The sequence below is a fragment of the Lissotriton vulgaris genome, chromosome 12 (assembly GCF_964263255.1).
Source record: "Lissotriton vulgaris chromosome 12, aLisVul1.2, whole genome shotgun sequence".
Classification (NCBI taxonomy): Eukaryota; Metazoa; Chordata; class Amphibia; order Caudata; family Salamandridae; genus Lissotriton; species Lissotriton vulgaris.
This window is the reverse complement of record NC_141700.1, coordinates 19352641-19379746: the sequence shown is the minus strand read 5'-3', so window position 1 is coordinate 19379746 and position 27106 is coordinate 19352641. Positions and strand designations below refer to the sequence as shown.

The following is a 27106-nucleotide window of genomic DNA, read 5'->3' as shown; positions in this document are numbered from 1 at the left end:
AGATACTAGGTGGCGTGTCTCAGCACAGTCAGAGCTGTGGACAGCAGGTGGTGTGCGTCAGCAAAGTCTCATGCCTGCAGTACCCAGATTCAGATACTAGGTGGCGTGTCTCAGCACAGTCAGAGCTGTGGACAGCAGGTGATGTGCCTCAGCAAAGTCTCATGCCTGCAGTACCCAGATTCAGGTACTAGGTGGCGTGTCTCAGCACAGTCAGAGCTGTGGACAGCAGGTGGTGTGCCTCAGCAAAGTCCCATGCCTGCAGTACCCATACTCAGGCGGCAGATGGAGCCGCCTCGCTCCTCTTTGTGGTCCTGATGCTGCCGTGATGCTCTTTCCAGCTGAGAGCTCTGCCTCCGCCTCCTAATCCAGCCTGCGCTGGGGCTGGTGATGGCCAGACTGACGGAGAGCGAGGCGAGAAGGCAGCTGCAGCCCCGAGCCTCCTCCATGAGCGGCCCCGAGCCCCCCCAGGACACCATGAAGGATCTGGATGCCATCAAGCTCTTCGTGGGGCAGATCCCACGCAACCTGGAGGAGAAAGACCTGAAGCCGCTCTTCGAGCAGTTCGGCAAGATCTACGAGCTGACCGTGCTGAAGGACAGGTACACGGGCATGCACAAAGGTAAGGGAGCCGGGGGGGCTGGGCCGCGGTGACCCCTACCCGAGATGCAGCTGCGCGTGATCCCCGAGGCAGAGCATCCCAAACGCCACAGAGGCGGCCGCGCCTGCGACCCTGAGCCACCGCGGCCACGGCATGGGACATTCCCTGTGTCCTACCGGGCGCTGCTGCCCTGGTGTCCGCGGGGAGACCGCCACCTGCCTGGGAACTGCGACCACAGCACCCCGAGGCAGGACACATCCGACCAGGTCCAGCTGCCCTCGCATCCCTGGAGAGCAACGGGCCCAGGGATGGGGCTGCTCCGTCGCTGCCCCGCCCCCCGAAACACTGCCGCCGAGGCACCCCTGAGAAGCAACTGTCCCCAAGACCCTCTGAGAACCATATCCCCCCGCCCCGAGGGAAGCTACCCTAGAGGTGTGACCGGTAGCTGCCGCCTTAAAGGTGGCCCTCCTCCTGTACGAGCGCGAGCCCCCTCAACCTGTGAGAGACAGCTGAGCCTCCTCCTGTGAGGGGCACCAGTCCCCTCAAGCTCTGAGAGACAGCTTCCCCTTCATCCGGTGAGAGACAGATGCCCCTCTACCCCCTGTGATGAATCTACCTTACAGCAGCTCCCTCGTCCTCTTAGGGGGACCAACAGTCTCATTCTGTGAGAGACAGCTGCCCCCTCCTCCTGTGAGAGACAGCTGCCCCTCCGCCTGCGAGAGACAGCTCCCTTCCTCCTGTGAGAGACAGTTCCTCCTTCATCCTGTGAGAGACAGCTGCCCCCTCCTCCTGTGAGAGACAGCTGCCCCAGTACCCCCTGTGATGAATCTACCTTACAGCTGCCCCCTCGTCCTCTTAAGGGGACCAACAGTCTCATTCTGTGAGAGGTAGCTGTCCCCTCCTCCTGCGAGAGACAGCTGCCCCTCCTCCTGCGAGAGACAGCTCCCCCTCCTCCTGAGAGACTCCTCCTGTGAGAGACAGTTCCTCCTTCATCTTGTGAGAGACAGCTGCCCTCTCCTCCTGTGAGAGACAGTTGCTCCCTCATCCTGTGAGGCCGCCGCCCCCTCGCCCTGAGATGCACCTAATGGATTTTTGGTGCAGGTGTAACTGCTCCTCGTCCCCCCCCCCTCCCCTCCAGAGAGGTGAAAGGTCCAGATTCAGCGTCAGTGATAGGCGGGTGTCTGTCACCGACCCTTCACACAGCCATCATTGCCAACAACACGGATACTTTACAGCGCCTTGAAGGTAACACAGGCGTGTTTTCAGCACTTTACAAACACGCCAATATGTGTCCAATTCTAATCACGTACTTAACAAAAACTGGCGCAAATCGAAGCCCCTTCTGCATTTTAATCATCACTTACAAATTACGTCCTGCCCCATCCCGCCCCCACACTTACACACCCTAAGCATGTCATGCTGTCAACCAGAGCCGTGCTAACGATGCAACCGTGACAGGCACAAAACAGGGCTGGGGGCAGAGCCCTCCTCCATCCGTACCGCTCTCACCCCAGCATACCTGCTCCCACCCCCGCCCGCGCTGGGGTGTGTGTGGGAGGCACCCTCAGTACAGACACTGCCCCCCCTACCCCCCCCCCCCCCCCCCCAGGCCTGCAGGTAGAGGCCGTGCAGACGAGGGGCTGGGTGGAGGGGAGGCAGCAGGGAGCCCCCTGCCTTCCACCCCACCACTACACAGCCCGTGCCGCTCCCAGTACACCTGCTCTCCCTCCCATCCCCCCGCTACCGAGCCACGCATTCGCATGAATGGTGGAAGGTGGGGGTGGGCACGGCAGACTCCCCCATCAAATCTCTAGAATAAAGTCCCTTCGCCCCCATCCTCTGGCTTCACCGGCCCCTCGCGTCCGCTGTACGGAGACAGATCGGCGCACAAAGAGACCCCAAACATCCTGGCTGGGTGGGTGTGGGGGTACAACAAAAGCCCCCGAATCTGTTTACCCCTCGCTCCCCCGGCCCCGATAGACTGTGGGTCGAAGGGGCGGGCGCGGGTGCCTCCGCCGAGGCTGGGATCAGCACCGCGGAGAGCTCCCCTCGCGCCTGATGACGGCCTGTGGGGTCTTCCGGGGCACCTCCCACAACCTGGCTCCGTGCCCTGTGCGTGTACCCCCGTTTCCCCTCTGCATCGCCTTTTATTTCTTTACCTCACCCACTACACCCTTCCATCTCCCCCTCCTTATTTTACCTCACCCACTGCCAACCATCTGACACCCCCCATATTATATCTCACCAGCTGTCTCCCTCCCCCGCCCCAGATACATATGAATTTTACCCCCCTATACTGCCGCCCCATGTTCTTATCTCGCCGTGGCTTCACCCCTCCACTGCTCTACGCCCGTGGCCCCCCGTCACCCCATCTCATTCAGTGTATCCACACGCGACTCGCCCCCCAGCACTTTACCCCACTCACATTCTCACCTGGCATGCTCCATGTGCCCTCACCCCGCCCACTGCCGGCGCTCCAATGGGTCCCTCCGCCACCATATCTGTCCACCACAGCCACCATCGCAGCTTCACCCTGGCTCAATCCCTTATGCTACACTCCGCCACCATGTCTGCATCAGGCCCGGTTCCAGGAATTTTTATTTGGGTGGGCCAAGGGTGCATTCGGGTAGGCCACTGCGAGCTCGATTTTTCGCATATATGTCTAGGCAGACCTGCTTCAGGGCCCTCCTTTATCTCTTCTTAGTCTTACAAGGCCCAGTAAAACGCACTCTTTCCCAAATCTCTTTCTAAATATGATCACTCTCAAAAAGTGTTTTTTCCATGTAATGTCCCTTTGATGGGAAGATGAGGTTTTTGAGGTGGGAGTATCAGGCAAGTGACACTTCTCGGGCTCCCTCTGTGCGAGCCTTCAGGAAGAATCCCTTTTCATTACTACCTGCACCTGACCACAGACTCTGCAACACACTCCCTTACAGGCTTGATTATCCACTACTCCTCTCTAGTGCACCTTATTTCACAGATGACCTTGGGTCCCAGCCCCATATCAGGCACCATCAGGCTCCACTTTCATTTTTCCAGGTAAAAACATTAGGAAAATCACCTTCAAACTGAAAACATTGAATATAGCAGTAAATATAATTAGCACACACTTTAAAGTATTTTCAGCAGTAGCCCTTATGACCCGACTGCTAATTAAATAAACAAAAACAGAAAGGCCGGCTTCAGCACTGATGCGAAAGTCTTTTTTGGCGCTGCGCCAATAACCTCTTTCTCCGTAAATACTTTTACTCCCACCTTCCAACAGTGCCCCTAATCTCCCAATGCCCCCCTCTATTGACCTCCTCCTCAGATTCCCTCAAAGCCACACATCACAATTGCCCCTCATCTCCCCATAGCCCCTCCCCCTATTGACCTCCTCCTCGGATTGCCTCAATGCCACTCTCCACCAGTGCCCCTCATCTCTCCCTAACTCCGCCCTGCACCCCATGACATCTTCCTCGGATTCCCTCAATGCCATCCTCCACCCGTGCCCCTCATTGCTCCATAGCCCCTCCCACTACCTCCTCCTCGGATTTCCTCACTGCCACCCTCCAACAGTGCCCCCTATCTTTACGTAGCCCCTCTCTCATATGCATTTCATTTGTCGCATATTGCTACTCATATCAGTGTAGTGTGTGTGAGTACTTTACACAAAGCACACATTATACAGCTACAATGAATCATACAAGTATGTAAATCAGTCTATTGGAATGTCACATAAGCCAATGAGGATTACAAGGTGTATGAATCACACTTCATCCATACTGGTGGGCGGGATATTTTAAGAGGGTTTGGTCTGGGGAAACACAACCTTAGGATTTAAAGAGTATTCCATGGGGGTCAGCTTTACTGATAAAAATGTATATCTGCCCAAACATACTCATTTTAACGACAATAATGAATAATGAAAGACTGAAAACTATATCACACAACCAAAAAAGCGAAGTTCTAACTATACCATTCATGTTTGTATGTAGCTCTTTGATGACAGTTCATTGGTTACTGTCGTATGTTAGGATTGTAACTTCTGAACTGCAAGTAACACAAGGATCTCTGTGACAAAGGTAGTAACCCACTGAGCTATCCAGGGCTTTAAGTGAGCCGGGTCTCACTGGGTCTGAGCACCGGCAGTTTTTTTAAAGGGGCCTCGAAACGGGTCTCTATCGGGCTCTGTTTTGTGCGCTGGTCACAGGTAGTCCTTTTTTCCCGAACTGCAGTGACAGCAGTCTGCTTTCACTGCAGTCTGGAAAAAAGTGCCACGACACAAAACATAGCCCGATAGAAACCCGTTTCGAGACAGCAGGCACATCGGTGTACCCTGCTCACACTACTCACAAGTGGAATGTTATGGCATGATATCATGCCAGGTGAGCGTTGTAGGTGGAAGGGAAATCCTTTAAAGGGAGTCATTTTCTCTCTGGATTTCCCTTCTCTTTTTTGAAACTCAGAAGCAGCAACATTGTTTTGATGTCACCAGTGCTTTAAGTGCAAGCTTTTGCAATATTATATACAAGCCATAGTTGCTGTTATTTATGTTATGCAACTAACAACCATTGACAAAGCCAATAGTCCTGACTTGTAGGTTTGATGTTACTTGTTGTATTAAATACCTGGATGCAATGACAGAAACAGCAAAATACAAGTTGGGCCTCACACTGCTAAACACAGATTTTTAACGTACAGTTTTTAAGCCACGTTCTCAATTACATTGGCCACGCCCCTTTGAGAGACCCCCCCCCCCCCAGTTTTTTCATCCCACTCTACTAACAGACAAATGATTGCTCTCCAGCAGGATTATTAATCACCAGTGTTATCTGGGCATTTTGTATTCTTATTGTTGTCCTGCATCGTCCATGATAATGATAAAAACTGCTTTAATGAAGCACACGAAGTATGTGTCCTTCTGGGCCTGTGTAGATTTTAAAAAGAAAAATATATAGAAACACATTATCTCACCTACTACATTAGTCAAACTTTGTGTCACGGCCTGATGTGAGAAGCCGCTGCGGGGGTCAGGAAAGGTGAATATGAATAAACAAACCTCTTTTCTCCTGGCTGCACTGAAAAAGAAATATAAATGCAGCAGGGCCGTAGGCAAAGGTTACCAAAGGTTACCCTTGTCAAAGAAAGGATTTGTCGACTTTCACCATGCAGAGATGAAGGGGTGAAAAAATGAACAAAGCCTCGTTAACATTTAAATGGTCTTTTAAAGACCTGTGAGGTACTCGGGTGCGGCTGCGATCATCTCTAAAACTGTTTGTGTGTGTGTGCGCCCCTCAGCCCGGGCTGAGAAACGCGAAGGGGGAGGGTTGAAGCACTTAGATCCCAAAGACGCCTGCCTTCAAGCCCTCACTGCGAGGGCCAAGGATCCTGTTTGGGTGGGCCAGGCTCATGTTTGGGTGGGCCTGGCCCACCCGGCCCACCCTCTAGAACCGGGCCTGGTCTGCATCCCCCCCCCCACCCCACCCAGCCTGGCTTTGTAGTACTGCCCCCCTCCCTACCCACGTTAGTCTGTTTCTTCCACTTCTGTTGGTTGTAGGCACTCTGCCCAGGGTCACAGGTGAAGCTGCGCCTTCTGACTGCGAGCCAGGACCGCGGAGCCTCTTTGACTCTCGGGTGGTGGCAGTGGGGGCGCGCAGGCCTGTGGAGCTCATGGGTGGCGGGTGGAGGTGGGCACCTCCCAGATATACCCCAGCTTATGAAAGGCGATGCCCGTCAGGTGGTAGGTGGCCGCGCAGGCCTGTGTGGCTCATGGTGGCGGGTGGAGGTGGGCACCTCCCAGATATACCCCAGCTTATGAAAGGTAATGCCCGTCAGGTGGTAGGTGGCTGAGCAGGCCTGTGGAGCTCATGGATGGCGGGTGAAGGCGGGCACCTCCCAGATATACCCCAGCTTATGAAAGGCGATGCCCGTCAGGTGGTAGGTGGCCGCGCAGGCCTGTGTGGCTCATGGTGGCGGGTGGAGGTGGGCACCTCCCAGATATACCACAGCTTATGAAAGGCGATGCCCGTCAGGTGGTAGGTGGCCGCGCAGGCCTGTGTGGCTCATGGTGGCGGGTGGAGGTGGGCACCTCCCAGATATACCCCAGCTTATGAAAGGTAATGCCCGTCAGGTGGTAGGTGGCTGAGCAGGCCTGTGGAGCTCATGGGTGGCGGGTGAAGGCGGGCACCTCCCAGATATACCCCAGCTTATGAAAGGCGATGCCCGTCAGGTGGTAGGTGGCCGCGCAGGCCTGTGTGGCTCATGGTGGCGGGTGGAGGCGGGCACCTCCCAGATATACCCCAGCTTATGAAAGGCGATGCCCGTCAGGTGGTAGGTGGCCGCGCAGACCTGTGTGGCTCATGGTGGCGGGGGGAGGCGGGCACCTCCCAGATATACCCCAGCTTATGAAAGGCGATGCCCGTAAGGTGGTAGGTGGCCGCGCAAGCCTGTGTGGCTCACGGTGGCGGGTGAAGGCGGGCACCTCCCAGATATACCCCAGCTTATGAAAGGCGATGCCCGTCAGGTGGTAGGTGGCCGCGGAGGCCTGTGTGGCTCATGGTGGCGGGTGAAGGTGGGCACCTCCCAGATATACCCCAGTTCATGAAAGGCGATGCCCGTCAGGTGGTAGGTGGCCGCGCAGGCCTGTGTGGCTCATGGGTGGCGGGTGAAGGTGGGCACCTCCCAGATATACCCCAGCTTATGAAAGGCGATGCCCGTCAGGTGGTAGGTGGCCGCGCAGGCCTGTGTTGCTCATGAGTGGCGGGTGGAGGCGGGCACCTCCCAGATATACCCCAGCTTATGAAAGGCGATGCCCGTCAGGTGGTAGGTGGCCGCGCAGGCCTGTGTGGCTCATGGTGGCGGGTGGAGGTGGGCACCTCCCAGATATACCCCAGCTTATGAAAGGCGATGCCCGTCAGGTGGTAGGTGGCCGCGCAGGCCTGTGTGGCTCATGGTGGCGGGTGGAGGTGGGCACCTCCCAGATAAACCCCAGCTTATGAAAGGCAATGCCCGTCAGGTGGTAGGTGGCTGAGCAGGCCTGTGGAGCTCATGAGTGGCGGGTGAAGGCGGGCACCTCCCAGATATACCGCAGCTTATGAAAGGCGATGCCCGTCAGCTGGTAGGTGGCCGCGCAGGCCTGTGTGGCTCATGGGTGGCGGGTGAAGGCGGGCACCTCCCAGATATACCCCAGCTTATGAAAGGCGATGCCCCTCAGGTGGTAGGTGGCCGCGCAGGCCTGTGTGGCTCATGGTGGCGGGTGGGGGTGGGCACCTCCCAGATATACCCCAGCTTATGAAAGGCGATGCCCGTCAGGTGGTAGGTGGCCGCGCAGGCCTGTGTGGCTCATGGTGGTGGGTGAAGGCGGGCACCTCCCAGATATACCCCAGCTTATGAAAGGCGATGCCCGTCAGGTGGTAGGTGGCTGAGCAGGCCTGTGGAGCTCATGAATGGCGGGTGAAGGCGGGCACCTCCCCGATATACCCCAGCTTATGAAAGGCGATGCCCGTCAGGTGGTAGGTGGCCGCGCAGGCCTGTGTGGCTCATGGGTGGCGGGTGAAGGTGGGCACCTCCCAGATATACCCCAGCTTATGAAAGGCGATGCCCGTCAGGTGGTAGGTGGCCGCGCAGGCCTGTGTGGCTCATGGTGGCGGGTCGGGGTGGGCACGTCCCAGATATACCCCAGCTTTTGAAAGGCGATGCCCGTCAGGTGGTAGGTGGCCGCGCAGGCCTGTGTGGCTCATGGTGGTGGGTGAAGGCGGGCACCTCCCAGATATACCCCAGCTTATGAAAGGCGATGCCCGTCAGGTGGTAGGTGGCTGAGCAGGCCTGTGGAGCTCATGGATGGCGGGTGAAGGCGGGCACCTCCCAGATATACCCCAGCTTATGAAAGGCGATGCCCGTCAGGTGGTAGGTGGCCATCAGGCCTGTGGAGCCCATGGTGGCAGGTGGAGGTGGGCACCTCCCAGATATACCCCAGCTTATGAAAGGCGATGCCCGTCAGGTGGTAGGTGGCCGCGCAGGCCTGTGTGGCTCATGGGTGGCGAGGGGCACCTCCCAGATATACCCCAGCTTATGAAAGGCGATGCCCGTCAGGTGGTAGGTGGCTGAGCAGGCCTGTGTGGCTCATGGTGGCGGGTGAAGGCGGGCACCTCCCAGATTTACCCCAGCTTATGAAAGGCGATGCCCGTCCGGATGTAGGTGGCCGCGCAGGCCTGTGTGGCTCATGGTGGCGGCTGAAGGCGGGCACCTCCCAGATATACCCCAGCTTATGAAAGGCGATGCCCGTCAGGTGGTAGGTGGCCACGCGGGCCTGTGTGGCTCATGGTGGCGGGGGAGGTGGGCACCTCCCAGATATACCCCAGCTTATGAAAGGCGATGCCCGTCAGGTGGTAGGTGGCCGCGCAGGCCTGTGTGGCTCATGGGTGGCGGGTGAAGGCGGGCACCTCCCAGATATACCCCAGCCTTTGAAAGGCGACGCCCGTTAGGTGGTAGGTGGCCGCGCAGGCCTGTGTGGCTCATGGGTGGCGGGTGGAGGCGGGCACCTCCCAGATATACCCCAGCTTATGAAAGGCGATGCCCGTCAGGTGGTAGGTGGCCGCGCAGGCCTGTGTGTCTCATGCTGGCGGGTGAAGTTGGGGACCTCCCAGATATACCCCAGCTTATGAAAGGCGATGCCCGTCAGGTGGTAGGTGGCCGCGCAGGCCTGTGTGGCTCATGGTGGCGGGTGGAGGCGGGCAGCTCCCAGATATACCCCAGCTTATGAAAGGCGATGCCCGTCAGGTGGTAGGGGTGCCGCGCAGGCCTGTGTGGCTCATGGTGGCGGGTGAAGGCGGGCACCTTCCAGATATACCCCAGCTTATGAAAGGCGATGCCCGTCAGGTGGTAGGTGGCCGCGCAGGCCTGTGTGGCTCATGGTGTCGGGGGGAGGCGGCCACCTCCCAGACATACCCCAGCTTATGAAAGGCGATGCCCGTCAGGTGGTAGGTGGCCGCGGAGGCCTGTGTGGCTCATGGGTGGCGGGTGAAGGCGGGCACCTCCCAGACATACCCCAGCTTATGAAAGGCGATGCCCGTCAGGTGGTAGGTGGCTGAGCAGGCCTGTGGAGCTCATGGATGGCGGGTGAAGGCGGGCACCTCCCAGATATACCCCAGCTTATGAAAGGCGATGCCCGTCAGGTGGTAGGTGGCCGCGCAGGCCTGTGTGTCTCATGGTGGCGGGTGGAGGCGGGCACCTCCCAGATATACCCCAGCTTATGAAAGGGGATGCCCGTCAGGTGGTAGGTGGCCGCGCAGGCCTGTGTGGCTCATGGTGGCGGGGGAGGTGGGCACCTCCCAGATATACCCCAGCTTATGAAAGGCGATGCCCGTCAGGTGGTAGGTGGCCGCGCAGGCCTGTGTGGCTCAGGGTGGCGGGTGAAGGCGGGCACCTCCCAGATATACCCCAGCCTTTGAAAGGCGATGCCCGTCAGGTGGTAGGTGGCCGCGCAGGCCTGTGTGGCTCATGGGTGGCGGGTGGAGGCGGGCACCTCCCAGATATACCCCAGCTTATGAAAGGCGATGCTCGTCAGGTGGTAGGTGGCAGCGCAGGCCTGTGTGTCTCATGGTGGCGGGTGAAGGTGGGGACCTCCCAGATATACCCCAGCTTATGAAAGGCGATGCCCGTCAGGTGGTAGGTGGCCGCGCAGGCCTGTGTGGCTCATGGTGGCGGGTGGAGGCGGGCACCTCCCAGATATACCCCAGCTTATGAAAGGCGATGCCCGTCAGGTGGTAGGGGGCCGCGCAGGCCTGTGTGGCTCATGGTGGCGGGTGAAGGCGGGCACCTTCCAGATATACCCCAGCTTATGAAAGGCGATGCCCGTCAGGTGGTAGGTGGCCGCGCAGGCCTGTGTGGCTCATGGTGGCGGGGGGAGGCGGCCACCTCCCAGACATACCCCAGCTTATGAAAGGCGATGCCCGTCAGGTGGTAGGTGGCCGCGGAGGCCTGTGTGGCTCATGGGTGGCGGGTGAAGGCGGGCACCTCCCAGACATACCCCAGCTTATGAAAGGCGATGCCTGTCAGGTGGTAGGTGGCTGAGCAGGCCTGTGGAGCTCATGGATGGCGGGTGAAGGCGGGCACCTCCAGATATACCCCAGCTTATGAAAGGCGATGCCCGCCAGGTGGTAGGTGGCCGCGCAGGCCTGTGGAGCTCATGGTGGCAGGTGGAGGTGGGCACCTCCCAGATATACCCCAGCTTATGAAAGGCGATGCCCGTCAGGTGGTAGGTGGCCGCGCAGGCCTGTGTGGCTCATGGGTGGCGGGGGCACCTCCCAGATATACCCCAGCTTATGAAAGGCGATGCCCGTCAGGTGGTAGGTGGCTGAGCAGACCTGTGTGGCTCATGGTGGCGGGTGGAGGCGGGCACCTCCCAGATATACCCCAGCTTATGAAAGGCGATGCCCGTCAGGTGGTAGGTGGCCGCGCAGGCCTGTGTGGCTCATGGTGGCGGCTGAAGGCGGGCACCTCCAGATATACCCCAGCTTATGAAAGGCGATGCCCGTCAGGTGGTAGGTGGCTGAGCAGGCCTGTGTGGCTCATGGTGGCGGGTGAAGGTAGGCAACTCCCAGATATACCCCAGCTTATGAAAGGCGATGCCCGTCAGGTGGTAGGTGGCCGCGCGGGCCTGTGTGGCTCATGGTGGCGGGGGAGGTGGGCACCTCCCAGATATACCCCGGCTTTTGAAAGGCGATGCCCGTCAGGTGGTAGGTGGCCGCGCATGCCTGTGTGGCTCAGGGTGGCGGGTGAAGGCGGGCACCTCCCAGATATACCCCAGCCTTTGAAAGGCGATGCCCGTCAGGTGGTAGGTGGCCGCGCAGGCCTGTGTGGCTCATGGGTGGCGGCGGGCACCTCCCAGATATACCCCAGCTTATGAAAGGCGATGCCCGTCAGGTGGTAGGTGGCCGTGCAGGCCTGTGTGTCTCATGGTGGCGGGTGAAGGTGGGGACCTCCCAGATATACCCCAGCTTATGAAAGGCGATGCCCGTCAGGTGGTAGGTGGCCGCGCAGGCCTATGTGGCTCATGGTGGCGGGTGGAGGCGGGCACCTCCCAGACATACCCCAGCTTATGAAAGGCGATGCCCGTCAGGTGGTAGGTGGCCGCGGAGGCCTGTGTGGCTCATGGGTGGCGGGTGAAGGCGGGCACCTCCCAGACATACCCCAGCCTATGAAAGGCGATGCCCGTCAGGTGGTAGGTGGCTGAGCAGGCCTGTGGAGCTCATGGATGGCGGGTGAAGGCGGGCACCTCCCAGATATACCCCAGCTTATGAAAGACGATGCCCGTCAGGTGGTAGGGGGCCGCGCAGGCCTGTGTGGCTCATGGTGGCGGGTGAAGGCGGGCACCTCCCAGATATACCCCAGCTTATGAAAGGCGATGCCCGTCAGGTGGTAGGTGGCCGCGGAGGCCTGTGTGGCTCATGGTTGGTGGGTGAAGGCGGGCACCTCCCAGACATACCCCAGCTTATGAAAGGCGATGCCCGTCAGGTGGTAGGTGGCCGCACAGGCCTGAGGAGCTCATGGGTGGCGGGTGAAGGCGGGCACCTCCCAGACATACCCCAGCTTATGAAAGGCGATGCCCGTCAGGTGGTAGGTGGCCGCGGAGGCCTGTGTGGCTCATGGGTGGCGGGTGAAGGCGGGCACCTCCCAGACATACTCCAGCTTATGAAAGGCGATGCCCGTCAGGTGGTAGGTGGCTGAGCAGGCCTGTGGAGCTCATGGATGGCGGGTGAAGGCGGGCACCTCCCAGATATACCCCAGCTTATGAAAGGCGATGCCCGTCAGGTGGTAGGGGGCCGCGCAGACCTGTGTGGCTCATGGTGGCGGGTGAAGGTGGGCACCTCCCAGATATACCCCAGCTTATGAAAGGCGATGCCCGTCAGGTGGTAGGTGGCCGCGCAGGCCTGTGTGGCTCATGGTGGCGGGGGGAGGCGGGCACCTCCCAGACATACCCCAGCTTATGAAAGGCGATGCCCGTCAGGTGGTAGGTGGCCGCACAGGCCTGAGGAGCTCATGGGTGGTCACCTCCCAAATCTAACACAGTTGATTATGGCTCTCAGATGGAATTGTTTTTGAAACAATTGGGCCAGTGGCGCTGATGCCCTGGGGTAAGAAGCAGGACTCGCTGCTCATGAGTTTTAAGTGTCAGGAGCCCGAGGAGGTCTACTGAGCCGCGGTTCTTGAGGGTGCAGGGGGGGGGGGGGGCTTGATGCCAGGGTGAAGAAAGCGGGGCCTTCTCTCGGCCTCTGTCTGTCCTGGGTCAAACGGCGCGGGGCCCCGTTGCTGCCACAGCGTCGGCCACGGTAGGTCAGTACACAGCGGCTATGGGCCTGTCCTGTCCAGACAAACCGTGGGAGTTCGTGATTTGCAGCTTAAAGGCTCCGGGGCGGAGGGGGTGTTCGTAGTGGCGTGAGCTGGGGCGGTCTGTTTATGGGACAGTTACGTGCCCTGTAGCCTAGAACCCCTCAGAGCAAGTCTCATGAAATGATTCGTGCAGGGGGAGGAGGTGTGGGGGACAGCCCGGCCCCCTCCTGCTGCCCACGTGACCCTTTCGCCGCTGGTACGCGCCCTCCGGCTCCCTGTACGGTACACCATCGGTGGAAGAGTGGGCGCAGGAGGTGTCTCCCCTTCTCTCCCCAACTCAACAGGCGATCCCGCCCCCACTTCCCCTTTGTCCAACCTGTGGCTTTCATCTGGTGCATCCCTTCCGCTTCCACCACCCCTCGCCTGTCCCCTCTGCTGTGCCTCCCCCGCACCCTTCCTTCTTTCCGCTCCACTTTCACCCCTTCTCCTCTCGTGCACTCCCCGCCCCTCCTCGTTTAACCTGTCTAGTTTCCACAGCCCCGCCGTCTCCTTAATGCGTGCCTCACTTACAGATTCCCCCCAAAACCCCACAAGCATCTACTGCTCACTCGCTCTCTCGGCCTCCCCGCCCTTTTATCCGCCCGCTTCCCACCCACGCACAGGAGCGTGTGTGGGAGGTGCGGGGTGGAGAGCCATTGAAGCAAACGTCACGGGCGAGAGATTACCCGCCCCTCCCCTCCCATGGAAAGCCCTCTCTTGGGGTGTCTCCTCTGCACCCCCTCTGGGCTCTACCTGGACAGGAGGCCGGGCCTGGTCCCTACAATCATGATTCGAGGGGGATCGGTTACCATGACAGCATGAAGAGGGATGACTTGCACATGAATCTCTGAATGCCAGCAGAGTCCATGCCCGGGCCGAGGCCGGCGCCCTGGTGTGCCCGGGGGGCGCCTGGCTGGCCCTGCAGTGCGGCGAGGGTTCCGGCTGTAGCTCCTGATGCCGTAAAGCGTGTCATGAGGGCGGGCACGCGCCTGGCTTCTTGTACGGGCGCCTTCATTAGAGGGTTCCTTGACCCCAAGTGTTCAGCGGTACAAAGTCAGCCAGCGAGGCTGTTGTGCCCCTTGGTGGCTGTGTGTGTGATTACCTGTGTAGATGTATGAACATAGCAAGGAGGCACTGTGGACACAGGTGACTTCAGGCGGTCCCTTACCCTCCCAGGAGGGAGGTGTGTTACACACCGTGACACCACATAGCTCCCTTCAGATGCACAAGTCCACCCCCGGTGACCCGGCCGCATCTCTTGTGGGCGCTTCTGTGGCACCTGTAATGTCGACACTGCCCTAGACTAGACACCCCTTCTCTAATCCTACTGATTCGAGAACTAGCAACATCTCTTCCTAGTAATGGTCCTTTGTAGAGTCTGGGCACACCTCACAAAGCAATCACCAAAACATAAAGACCCGAGAACGAAGACGGCTCTGACGTCTAATATGAAATGTGTAAAAACATAAAATACTGCATCACTATATGCGGTAACTACTCGCACCGAAACAGATGTCAAAATCCGTCTCCATATTGGAAATTCTGAGCAAATACAACGTAGGACACAGCATTACAGGAACCTGTTTATGCTGCAGTCTGTGTAGCCTATCCATCTCATTGTTTGGGCCTTTTCTCAGACTAATGTAGGTAGGTTTGAAGGCCATACTTGGGGGACATCTTCAATTTTTTACCTCTTCAAATGCCTGCTCTACTCTTCTAAGCATTGCTATAGATTTAAACAGAAGGGCTTGATGAAATATTTTTTTTCTGTGTTTTGTGAGGGCTGGTGGGGACGGGGCTTTGCCTCGGCCTTCCTTGCACAGAGGATGCCGTTCCTGTGAGAGTGAAAACCAGGCACACTTTGTATGTAATCCATGAAACGCCCCCAGAGACCCCTTCCCAAAGCAGGGCTAGTAAAGCGCCTAAGTGGGCTTGTAGCGGGAGGCTCTGTGAATGCTGCTGAAAGGCCACAAAGCAGGAAAGTGTGAAGAAGCCACTTCAATCTCAGGCACCCCATTTAGAGAATAAATCAGTGGATGGTGGCTTTTTTTATATTCACATTTCTAAATCAATTTTTCGCAAAACAGTTCTTCGCAGGGATCACCCTGCCAAGCGTTTACCAAGTTTGTAAGGTCCTAACTTTCATGCGCCGCTGTTTCCTGGATTCATAGTTACCAGAAGCAGTAATACTTCCACGCCCTCCAATTCGGACTGAAATGCCCTGAAGAATTTGCAGCCATTGCAGGGTTGTGGCGGCTGCACACATCCGAGGGGAGAGGACCTACTTCTTTTGACCCATAGGCGAGTGGATCCCGCATGCCACCCTCGGAGGGATGTGCTGGGTCTCTCCTCCTCTCTGTGGGCCTGTCAGGGAGCACCAGGGAGTTGAGACTGGCCCTGGAGCGTCTTGTGTCTGTGGAGCGGAGCTTGAAGGAGAGCTGCTGTTGAGGCAAGGACGCGCCTGCTAGTGATAGTGCGACGAGCATGGGTTGGGCGATCTCCTGCAGTGGCCCCTTGGTCCTCAGTGCTAGCCCGAACAGAAGGGCTGTCGCGGGGCAGGGGAAGGACGCCCTGAAGCTCTGAGCTGATGGGACCATCGAAGGAGTCTGAGGGCAGAGCTTCCTCCTAATGGTCCAGGCCTCCAGTCTCCTCTGTAGATTCATCACATGCTGCTGGTGGTGGGAACCCAGCGAGCCTACGTATGAGGTTAACGGGTTAAAACACATGCATGTGCACTCTGCGTGGCTCTTCAAGCCTTCATGACAAGCAGAGTTCTGGTTGACTTCACAATTTCAATTTAGAGTTTTGGGAACATCTCTGACCTTTTCCTTAAAAGCACAAATCCTACAGAACCGAGCTAGCCAGAGGGTCAAACTGATCCCGACTGAGCGCCTCCCATGTACGATGCGTTAATCAAAGTAAGACCAGTGTGCCACAAGTGTCAACAAAGGATGCCCTTTGCGGCCTGGTTTGGGCCTCAGGTGGATCTATTCGCTGGCGCAGACCTGAAAACACAGTGTCTTCTCCAGTAGGTAATTGTGGCCTTAGAGTTTGAAGAGCTAAGGGTTGTGGATTGCCTGGTCAGGGTCATTTGTGACCCTCCAGTCCTCCAGTTCAGGTGGTTTGTAGAATCGTGGCGCAGCCGGACCAGGAGAGATGCCCAATGAGCCCAGTAGCCTCCACCCTGGACCAGGCCCGTCTGTTACTAGAAGTAGGGTTCAAGCCTCGCGAGCGTCCTCCCATGACCAAATACGAGGGGCGCCCGACTCCGCCAATGTTCGCCCTTTCTGGCGCTGCATGAATGGGGCATCGACTCCTCAAATATGGCCTACTCGACAGATCTGTTAAAACAATCGCGCATTCTGCACAGCACTGTCAACATGACTGAGCCCTTCCATGAGATCCGGGGACATGGCCTTGGCCTACCTTGCTGCACAATGAGCTGTTATCCAGCCCTTTTCAGAGAGGTACTTAGTTGTGGTACCAGAGTACAGGAGATATTGCAATAAAACATTAGAAATGATGCCACAAAAATGGCGGGATTCATGAAAAAACTATTTTAAAAGTTTTCACTTCTCCACTTGCAATACTACCCCCCACCCCCCTAAAAAAACACACACACACAGAAAACGAGAGATATCCACGCGTATCCAGGCTGGTGGTTCCCTTTGAACTGATACATTGAGTGAGGTAGAATTGGTGACTGTAGCTGTTTCCGCCTTGGACGCTCCCCTATGTTATGGGAATTGTGCTAATGTTGACAAAAAGTGAAAGAATATTGTTCAGTGGACACGGTGACAAGACTTTAGAACTGCAACTAGGCACAGAAGGATATAAAGACTTACGGCAGCAGTGCCTGGCCCCTGCGCTAGGGGGCGCAGTACCCACAGGTTGAGAATGGTAGAGAGAGCCGGTACCATCTGCGCCAGGGGGACTTCACCCTTTCTTTCATCTTACAATACAGACACACAGACCGCCTTCGGGGCCCCTACCGTCCACCCTCGCCTCACCTGCCTGCCAGTGTGTCCGGCGCGGTGGGGCAGGGTAAGGGGGGAGTTAAGGCGGGACATGGCCCTTGTAAGAGAGAAAATTGTTTCTCGTGCCCTCAGTGTCCGGTAAGGGGCTGCTTCACCCTGTGCATGATGGACACACGTTTCCAGCGCCTGGAGGCCTCCCGTGGAGGCGGAGCTCATCGCTTTCACACTCGTCCTGCTGCCCCCTTTATTTTACAGCCAGGCACCCCCCCCCCGTGGCCACGCCTCCATTCACCCCTAGAGATGAATTTTGTTTGGGGTACTGAGCAGTGCTTGTTCCAGAGGAGTCAGTGGGTGGTGGTGGTGGGGGGAGGGAGGGGGGGGGGGGATGATGTGAGCGTTGCATCGGAGCAGGTCATTCGTCGTGTACCATGTGAGGACAGGTGTGGGGCCTAGAGGTGACAGTCAGTACCGTGGAGAGGAAGGCTTCTCTCGTGTTCAGCACAGCCTGCTGTGCCAGAGGGAGTCAACCGTCTATGTGACCCCTTGCACTCGTGAGTGTTCACACGAGTGTGCCGGAGCAGTCTCTATACCCAGTTCACGCTGTCTAAAGTGGGTAGAATTCGAGGCGGAGTGGTCTCTGAGGGGCAGAGCTCGGCCTGGGCACAGGGGCTGTGATGTCTGCATGCTTTTCTTTTTATCTCGGACTTCGTTGCTGCCTGTGTTTGGCGAATCTTACATGGTCATTTCGTTGTTAGTTTTAAAGCACAGTCCTTGTGAGAAGATGAGCACCACCCACCGCAGCCATCTCAAAACAAGCAACTTCACCCAAGGGAACACCTGAGGCTGAGCATGCTCACTGCCAGCCGCCTCCCTACAGAGTCAACCCCATCATCACTCACCTGATGACGCCAGGGTTCTTCGTGCTTGGAGAACAGAGCCCAAGAAAGTGAAGATGGCATGGTGGCCTAAATCCCAAGAAAATGCTGCACGCTACCCTTCCACCGACATCCTAAAGTAAACATATTACCTAGACAACCATAAGACGACACTCCACCTACAAGCATCCCATCTCCCATAAGAGTTCTCTCACCGGCCAACATGCAAGCCATAAAGATTGTCCAGGTGGTTGACGGAAGCCTTTTGCTGATTCTATGTGACTTCAACTCCTGGGCCAACTCCACCAGCTCTCCTGCCCTAGACCTTCACCAGCTTATCAACACGTGTGCCAAATAAATACTTGAACGCTCGCACTACCTCCTCGCCAGAGCTCCCCGTCACAGTCTTTACACACATCCGCGATAGTTCCTCCCCGCAGACATCCAAGCTGAAACACCTCATCTCCCATCCCTACCCTCCAGGCCACTCCCACGTCCTGTGGCACAAAACTCCTGACCTTGTCTCTCAACGCGCTGTTGTTTTTTTCGGCAACTCTGAAGACTTGCTGGAACTCTCCTGTGTACTAATGTCCCCCAAGAACGGTTGGTTCTGACGACGGATGCCAGCAAGCTGGGTTGGGGGGCGGTGATTGCTCAGGATTCAGTTCAAGCGATCTGGTTGGTCCAGGAGGCTCGGATGTCTTCGAACTGGAGGGAGTAAAAGGCTGTGTAGTTGGGCCTGGTTTATTATCTTCCTTGGGCTCTGCAGAGTGATGCTCTGTTGAGGACAGACAATACTATGGTGGTGTGCTATGTCAACCACCAAGAGAGTGCAAAAGTGGCTTCACTGAACTTGTTAGCTCAGCAGATTTATCAGTGGACCGAAATGAATTTGTTGTCACTGAGGGCGTTGCATCTACCTCGGGTGTTGCACTCGGAGGCGGATCATTTGAGCAGGTTGTTTCTCTCACTGCCGGAAATGTGTTTGGATCGCACAGTGTTTGGGGTGCTCATGCAGAAGTTTGGGGTGCCCAAGGTGGATCTGTTCACGACCCTGGAGAATGTCTTGAGGGAGAGGTTTTGCTCTCTGTGCCAGTCGGATACTGTTTTGAGGGTGGATGCTCTCCTTTCTGCGGAGGACGGGCTTGAAGTATGCCTTTTCTCTGATTGCTTTAACTTAGAGGGTTCTTCTGAAGGTCAAGTTGGACAGGGCTTCTGTGCTCCTGGTGGCTCCAGTCTGGAGCAGGCGGCCTTGGTTTCCTCTGTTGTTACAGTTGGCTGTGGGGCCTTGCTGGAGACTTCCTGTGGACCCCTGTCCTCTGTTGTTTCCAGCTCTGTCTCTGGAGTGTCTGGTCTGGTTGCAACGGGGGCTGGCTGTTGAAAGGATGAACCTTGTGGCTCTGGGGTGTTCTCCTGCAGTGGCTCTTTATTCAGCAGTCTCGTAGGCCTTCTACCCTTAAATCGTATGCTTGCCATTGGGTGTCCTTTCAGGGTTGGTGTGCAGATAGGGCTGGTCTGCCTTGACTGTGGATCCTGTGCATGTCTTGGACTTTCTGAACAATGGTTAGGTCCTTGACTCTGGGTTGGGACCTCCTGTTGGTGTTGCAGGCGTGGCAGTCGGCTCCTCTTGTGCCACAGGGGGAGGTTTCCCTGAGGTTTTTAACTAACAAAGTGGTTTTCCTGGTGGCTATTACCTCGGCCAGAAGGGTTGAGGAATTGGGCTTGTTGCTTTGTGCAGAGCCTTTTTAGGTCTCGGTAATATCCGGTCGAAGACCGGAAGTCCGAGAATTATTGTGACTTAGTAGGCTGCTTTAGCCCCGCCTCGGTTTTCGTCTCTCCTTCATTGGCTGGCTTCCTAAACAGAGGCCAGCCATTGGAGGAGAGAGCCGTCCCTCGAAAGAAGCTCCGTCTTTTTCGGATTTGGGGGCGTGATTTTTTGCGTTCTTTAGACAGTGACGTTGTCTGTCAGTCAGAACCACAAAACCACGCCCCCAATTCCGAAAAAAATCAGACGCTTCCAGCCGCCATTTTGCAACTGTCCCTCCGAGCACCTACAGGCTCGCACGCAAGTCCGCTCCCCAAAAACTTGGTAATGGAATGTTGGGGTGCTGCAGGCAAGGAGCGGGGTGCACAGTTCAGCCTGTGTGGGCCCTCAGTGCTGGAACAGTACGGCCTTGCAGTATCGGCGGATGGCGGTCCGGGGCTCTGGGCTTCCCGACGAGCTGCCTTCCTCCATCCTCCGCCGCTCGGAGCAGGTACCTCCCCCTCTCAGCGAAGCTTGCACTAGTTGGGTTTTTTTTTCAGTGGAGGTCTGCAGCTGTTTCTTGCGAGCGCCCCTTTTGGCATGTCTTTTAAACAATCTGGAGCGGACCAGGCCAGAGATCAGCACCAGCGGGGGCTCTCCTGTGTAAAAAGAGCCCCGCTCCCCGCCTGCAGCTTAAGCGCCGTCCATCTGCCCTCTGCCCCACCCCCCGCTCTTCCTCCGGTGACCGAGCGCTCTGTCCCCCTGCTGATGTCTCCGGCCCTGGAGCTGCCGCCGCCCCTCAGGTAAGAGTTTGTTGGGGGTACGGGAGGGCCGGCTGGGACAAAGAAGAGCCTCGTGGGCTCCATTTCCGCTTACCCCAGGTGGGGGGAAGCTGTTCTACAGCTCGCAGGCAGCGATGCGCAGCTCCGGTCTCAGGAGCGGACCAGGCCAGAGATCCGCACCAGCGGGGGCTCTCCTGTGTAAAAAGAGCCCCGGGGGTCGGAAGGGGCACGTGGCAGCAGATGCCATGTGTATGCCATGTGTAACTCAGAGGTGTATCGGGCGCGCTAGGTCTCGAGGGCTAAATCGAGTCAAGGCGCTAGAGCAGATCTTGGGTATTGTGCCCCGCTCCTTACTGATGGTATAGAGCTTCATGTGGTTGTGATACCGTAGGCAACATGGTGGTGGCTGATGTCCTTCGAGCCGCATTTAGTAATATGGTAGGAAAGATTCCAGTGTGCTGGTGGACTCTGCGAGTAAGGTAACCTGGACATGGGTTCATTTAAAGTCATAAACCACTGGCGCTACTAAAGACGACATGCTTAGCCCACTCGTTAAACTAAAACAATTGTGTGACAGTAGGACTTTGAAGTAAAACGAATTGTACCTGGAAAGACGAGCTTTCCATCCCCGGCATCTTTGTCAATATTGGGTTTATTAGCGCAGCACGAGTGAACATCGGGCCCGTCCCGGATTAAGAGCTTCTCTATGGCTCACTTATTCACGCAATTACCGGCCGCATGCGAGCGGGGGCCGAGGCCAGAGTGCGGCCCTCCGCTTCCACGGGTCACCTTTAACAGGCGCGTGCCGTCCTCAGGTCACCCAGGCGCGTGCTGTAGGGAAAGTGAGTCCTTTGCGCATTTGGGAAGGGGACTTGATATGCTGTAAAGCTGGCTGATATGCTGTAATGCTTTAAAGACGGATGTCCGCACCGGCGCCAGTGTGATATCACTGGATGCGGCCTCCCTTCCGTGCCTGCGCCTATTTTTTTAAGACCCTGCCCGGTGGTTGGAGCTCCTCAATACAGTGAGTATGGTTACCCCGAGATTGGTGGGTGAAGCGCTGCTGCTACTGGACTTTGCTTCCCGTTACCGCATGTCGAGGCGCTCACGTGTATTAGTTTGATGCCAGAACCATTGCGGGTATTTTGAACTCCAGTCCGCTGCCCCGCCACGAAAGCCCATTGCTATTAATGCTGACGTAACTGATGCTGTTCTATTGGTCAAGAGCTGCGAGCGCCGTGAAACTTAGCCTGCGGTCGGCGCCCCTCGCCACCCCCCCTTTTTGTAATCATATCGCTGTATATAAAGTCTGTGCTGACACTGGCTAACCGGTGATTTGTTCCCAGTGCTATGTGTGTCAGCCCGCAGCTCCATGCCTCACATTTTTCATGATCGTATTGGCAGAGGCCCCTCTAATACCGCTCTCTTTGGCCCATGGATGGCAAATATATTGTCAGAACAGCGTCTTGATGCAGTCTATTGCTGACAGCTAGAGCAGTGCTCGAGGCCTCCCACTTCTGGCCTCTGGCTATGCCTCTGACCACGGCCCTCAGGTAAGAGTTTGTTGGGGGTACGGGGGTGGCATCTGTCAGTGATGTTGACCGGGGGAGCGTAGGCTGCAGGGTGTGACGTGAAGGGTTGTGTGTGCATGTGTGTGGGGAGGGATGCATGTGTGTGTGTGTGTGTGAGGAGGGATGCATGGTGTCCCCGGCGAGCTGGCATGTGTTTAATGTGGACCCAGGAGGCTCGAACAGCATTTTCACTTGGCCACATTGAGTGATCGTGGGCAAATCTCTTCATCCATTGTGGCTCACTTCCTTTATCTGCCAACACAGAGCGCTTGGAGTCAGTATTGAGCGCTTTATTGCACTAAACTGGATATATTCGCAATCCGGAGGGCTTACTCTATCGCAGTGTTAAGTAAGAGAGTGCAGTACACGGCACATGCTGTTTCTCGTGCTTTTAAAAGCACTACGGCTCGGGTGCCTTCTTTTACCTGTATCTTGGTCTGTGTTACTTTTATGTGCGTTTCGAGTGGCCACGGAGTCCAGCGAGAGTAGTTGGGGGGGGGGGGGGGGGGTCGGAAGGGGCACGTGGCAGCAGATGCCATGTGTATGCCATGTGTAACTCAGAGGTGTATCGGGCGCGCTAGGTCTCGAGGGCTAAATCGAGTCAAGGCGCTAGAGCAGATCTTGGGTATTGTGCCCCGCTCCTTACTGCCTTCATTGACGCTATAGCATGCCTCATTGTGTCCGCTTGAGCATCCTCGGGTATAGAGTTTGTCACACACCTTCGTCTCTTCGCTGCAAAGACACAGGCTTACATAACAGATACTATATAGAAACATGTCACTGTTGTGCCCCTTATTGTTAAGTAATGCACAGGGCAGATTTGCCGCAGACCTGACACCTCCGCCCCATTGGCTTGTACAGCGCGCGCAGGTGTCAGGGGTGAAATATCAGGCATGATGATATGCGATCACGTGCCATATGTCGCACCCTGAGCTTCCAGCACGATTTCAGGTTAGGGCTTATAACTACTGTCCCTCTGCACGCTTGGACTTGTTGCCCATGGCGGAAAGGAGAAAAGCGAGACTACATGTTCCAGAATGCACTTTGCCGTACATAGATCTCTAGTTCTCCAGGTTCTCTCTTCCTTCTCTCTTCACTTCTTCTCTCCTGTCTTCCTTCTCTCTCTCTTGCTTCTCTCCCTTCTCTTTTCTCTTCCTTCTCTTTTTTCTTCCTTCTCCTCCGTCTTCCTTCTCTCCACTATCCCCTCTCTCTTCTCTCTCTTCCTTCTCTCTTCTCTTCCTTCTCTTTTCTCTCCTCTCTCTTCCTTCTCTATTCGCTCTCTTCTCTCCACTATCCCTTCTCCCTTGTTTCTTACTTATCTTCCTTCTTTCTTCCTTCTCCCTTCTCCCTTTACTTCCTTCTCTCCTCTCTTACTTCTCCCCCCTCTTACTTCTTTCCCCTCTCTTCCTTCTCCCTTCTCTTCCTTCTCCTTCTCTCCGCTCTTCCTTCTCTCTTCTCTCCCTTCTCTTACTTCTTCTCTTTTCTTCCTTCTCCCTTCTCTTCCTTCTCTCTTCACTTCCTTCTTTATTCATTCTCTCTCTCTCTCCCTTCCCTTCTTTCTACTCTTCTTCTCTCTTCTCTCTCTTTTCTCTGTATCTGTCTCGAGACCGAGCGGGCACCTAGCCGGAAGTGCTGTCTGGAGCCTGCCACACTAAGCCCCGGCATGGCGTGTCGGATTATGGAGCCTTGTTAGACCACCAGGGTTAGAGGCCCAAGGGTACACAGGTCTAGGGGGTTACTGCAGGGCTCAAGTTGAGGTACCACGCGGGTGGACAGCGTCCCACCACTTATTTTAAAGGGGGGATGGCATCCCTCCTGCCAAACAGCTGGACTTCACTCTTTGGCCTCTCTGGGACGAGGAGCTCGGCACCTCTCACTACCTCACTTTCTCACTTTTCTCTCTCAAAACATCACTACCTCACTCTCTCACTACCTCACAACTTCACTCTATCTCACTATCTCAATCACTCTCTATCTCACTACCTCACTCTTTCTATCTCACTAACTCACTTTCACTCTCTTTCACTATGGGACTGGCCATCTTGGGGAAACTGCACTTCGCTTCCAGCACGACTTCTGAGGTATCCTCGACCAAGTGCTTTGGGGACTGAGAAGCCCCAGCCCCACGCAGCTCCTGCACCGAAGACCAGCCCTCCAGCATCTACGAGATCTGCGTGGGGCCCTTCTGCCTGTTTGCTGCTCGACGCGTTGTCTGGTCACTTGCCGGCTGGCTAGTGATCTCCTAGACGACGATCCATGACAACAACGCTACTGGTCTGGTTGCTCCAGACTGGCCCTTGCTTCCTTCCAAAAGAGAGGCATCCCGGACCCTCCTGGTCCGCACCAGACGTCTTTTCCACTCACCGCGTGGGTTGCCTTTGCCAAGGCCTGTTGACTCCAAATCCGGATCCAACACCGCCGACAGCGAGAGCTTGCGTGGGACAGCTCCTGCCTCCATCCTGGTCGTCGAAGACACCACCTGGTCCACGTGGCTGCAGAGTCAAGCGTCCACTCTTCACCCGTTCGCGACGACAGCCTCTGGTTCCTTCCTGGTTCCACTCCAGTCACTGGTTAGTGACTTTGAACATTGTCCCCTCTGCTTTCAGGTCTTCAGCATCACTGATACACCCTTGGATCACACCGGACATCTTCCTCCTGGTCGCCTGCAGCATCTTTTCTTTCAGGCTCCATAGACTTCAACGCCGGAACCCGACACGACTTTGCACCTATGCACCCTGGGCCTGTGGGTGAGGTAACAAGAGCATTTCGGTGCTCAGGGGTAGATTGACTCTCCTAGTGTCCAGTTTCACAGTCGCTTTAGTCCTAACTAGTCAGGATTGTCCGTACTCACCTTTTTCTTGAACTGTACTGTCCATAGACGTTGTTACGCATCTCGCGTGTGAGCTCACACCCTGCACACGCGTTCCGTGGGCCTCCTATTACTTACCTAAAGTTAGGATAGTGTAGTCCCAGCGATCCTACAGCCTCTGGACAGCTCCATTCCTTTAATCGACTTCCTTATACCATTTACTTTGTATATGGTTTGTTGCGCCCCTAGGGCAACATTGTAACTTGTGCAACTTAACGTATTTTTCTTAAGAGTCTTGTCATGCGCTTAGCCCTCTGACCTCATAAAGAGTTCAGGGGTGTTTTGTTAGTAATAAATATCTTGTTTATTTTCATAACAACCTGTGTGGTGTTCTTTCATTTGGTATTCAAGGGGTTATATGTGGTAAAACAGCTGGCTTCACATGCCAAAAGAGTTTAGCCTAAGACTGCTTTGTCCATGCTACCATTAGGATAGCTGGTCTATAAGGTTGACTTACAACCAATCGTATCGTATCGTAAGGGGTGCTTATAGAGCGCACTGACACCATGGGTTTCCTGGCACCTTAAGGGTTGTTTGGACTGATACAAGGTGATCACTAGAATTAGTGAGCATCATATATCAGGCCAACTTCTCACAGCGGTGTCTTAAGCCTTCTATTGCTACTCTCAGTAGGTGGCTGAGGTGAGCTATCTTGACGGCTTATGAGTCCAGTGATGTGCTGGTGCCACCTTTATATCCCATTATTGCCTGGTGGTGGGTGGTGCTCGGTCTGCCAGCTTTGGGGAGGCTGTGTTGCGCTCTGTTCATGGGGAGTAACTTTGCTGCTTGTTGTTCTAATAAAGTCAGTCTGCAGCTCTGTTGTTGAAGCTTATTCTTGCTTGGGTATCTGCTCATGTATGTAAGGACTGTGATGGGGAGGTCAAGTGAGAAGGTAATGACCGGTTACTTACCGGTAATACTGCTTACTCTAAGTCTTAGACCTCCCCATCACAGTCCTGGGTCTCATCCCTCCCTCCCTGTTTCGGCTTCTTGTGTTTTGTGGTACAGGAAGGTAAAGTTGGGGGTTATGTGCCACAGGATGTTGGCATGGCCTGAAGGATAGGGATGGGAGCAGGGGAGTTTCAGCTTGGGACGTCTCCGGGGAGGAGCTATCGCTCATGTGCGTAAGGACTATAACGGACCAATCTCACCATGCTGACCAAGTTTCCGGCTGCCCCTGTGGAGTAGGTTGAGGGCCTTATTGGTCAAATTAAGAGTGGTTGTCCATCAGATCTCATTCCAGCCAGAGTTATGCCAGTGGTTGGCGGTGGGTGGGTGCTCGGTTTTGTGATCCAGTCCCTGGTCAACCTCTCGCTGTCCGAGGGCCGAGTTCCACAGGATTGGAAGAAGGCATTAGTGAGACCTATCCGGAAGAATACCACCATATCCTGGACTGATTTGTCCAACCTCAGGCCAATATCTCTTCTTCCTTACCTGAGTAAACTAACGGAAAAGCACGTCAATAAACATCTGTCGAGCTTTATCGAACGAACAGGGAGTTTGGAATATTCTCAGTCCGGCTTCAGGCCAAATCATAGCACTGAATCCGCGCTTTTGTCTGTTACAGACGATCTTTGTATGTCCTTGGATAAGGGACATTCAGTGGTTCTGGTGCTATTAGATTTATCGGCTGCGTTCAATACCATATCCCATGACATCCTACTCAGACGTTTGGCAGAGGTTGGGCTTGAGGGTTCAGCATTGGCCTGGTTGAGGAGCTTCTTATCTGGCCGCACACAGTGCGTTAACATGGGTGCATTTCGATCTGCCCCAGTAAAAATCACAAAGGGGTTGCCTCTGGGCTCATGTTTGAGCCCTACACTCTTTAATATCTACGTGGCCCCCCTAGCCAGGATTATGAGAGCTTTTGGTTTCATCCCAGTGTCATATGCTGATACTCAGCTCCTCTTCCCACTTAAATCACTCACCCCGCGGTTAAACAGACCTTCTCCGAAGGCATGAAGGCGGTCTCAGAGTGGATGACCTCGAATTTCCTACAGTGCAATGTAGGAAAGACGGAGGTTATGCTCTTTGGGGAAGCCAAAATGCTGTGGACTCCGGATTGGTGGCCTTCTGATCTAGGTTCTGCCCCTAGCCCTAAACAGGTGGTGAAGAACTTGGGGGTTCGATTGGATCAAGACCTATCCCTGAAGGACCATGCGAATTATACAGCAGGGTCCTGCTTTCACGTTATCGGATTACTCTGTAAAATGTTCCCCCTACATCCAGACAGTACCAGAAAAACTTTGGTCCAGGCTCTGGTGCTCAGTCGCCTGGACTATTGTAACGGTCTGCTGGTATCGGCCAATGAGGGTGTACTTAGCAGGCTTCAAGTTGTA

The 27106-nt window shown here is 55.8% G+C and overlaps 1 protein-coding gene across 3 annotated transcripts in view; it reads left to right on the top strand.

The window, feature by feature from the left end:
• The first annotated feature begins 371 nt into the window (after positions 1–371).
• Positions 372–27106, top strand: part of CELF5 (CUGBP Elav-like family member 5) — a 545089-nt gene continuing 518354 nt past the window's right edge. For all 3 annotated transcript variants that reach the window (XM_086946757.1, XM_086946756.1, XM_086946755.1), the window contains exon 1: positions 372–619. In XM_086946757.1, coding sequence (XP_086802883.1) covers positions 388–619 — 232 coding nt within the window. In that variant the 5' untranslated portion in view covers positions 372–387. The remainder of the gene's footprint in view (positions 620–27106) is intronic.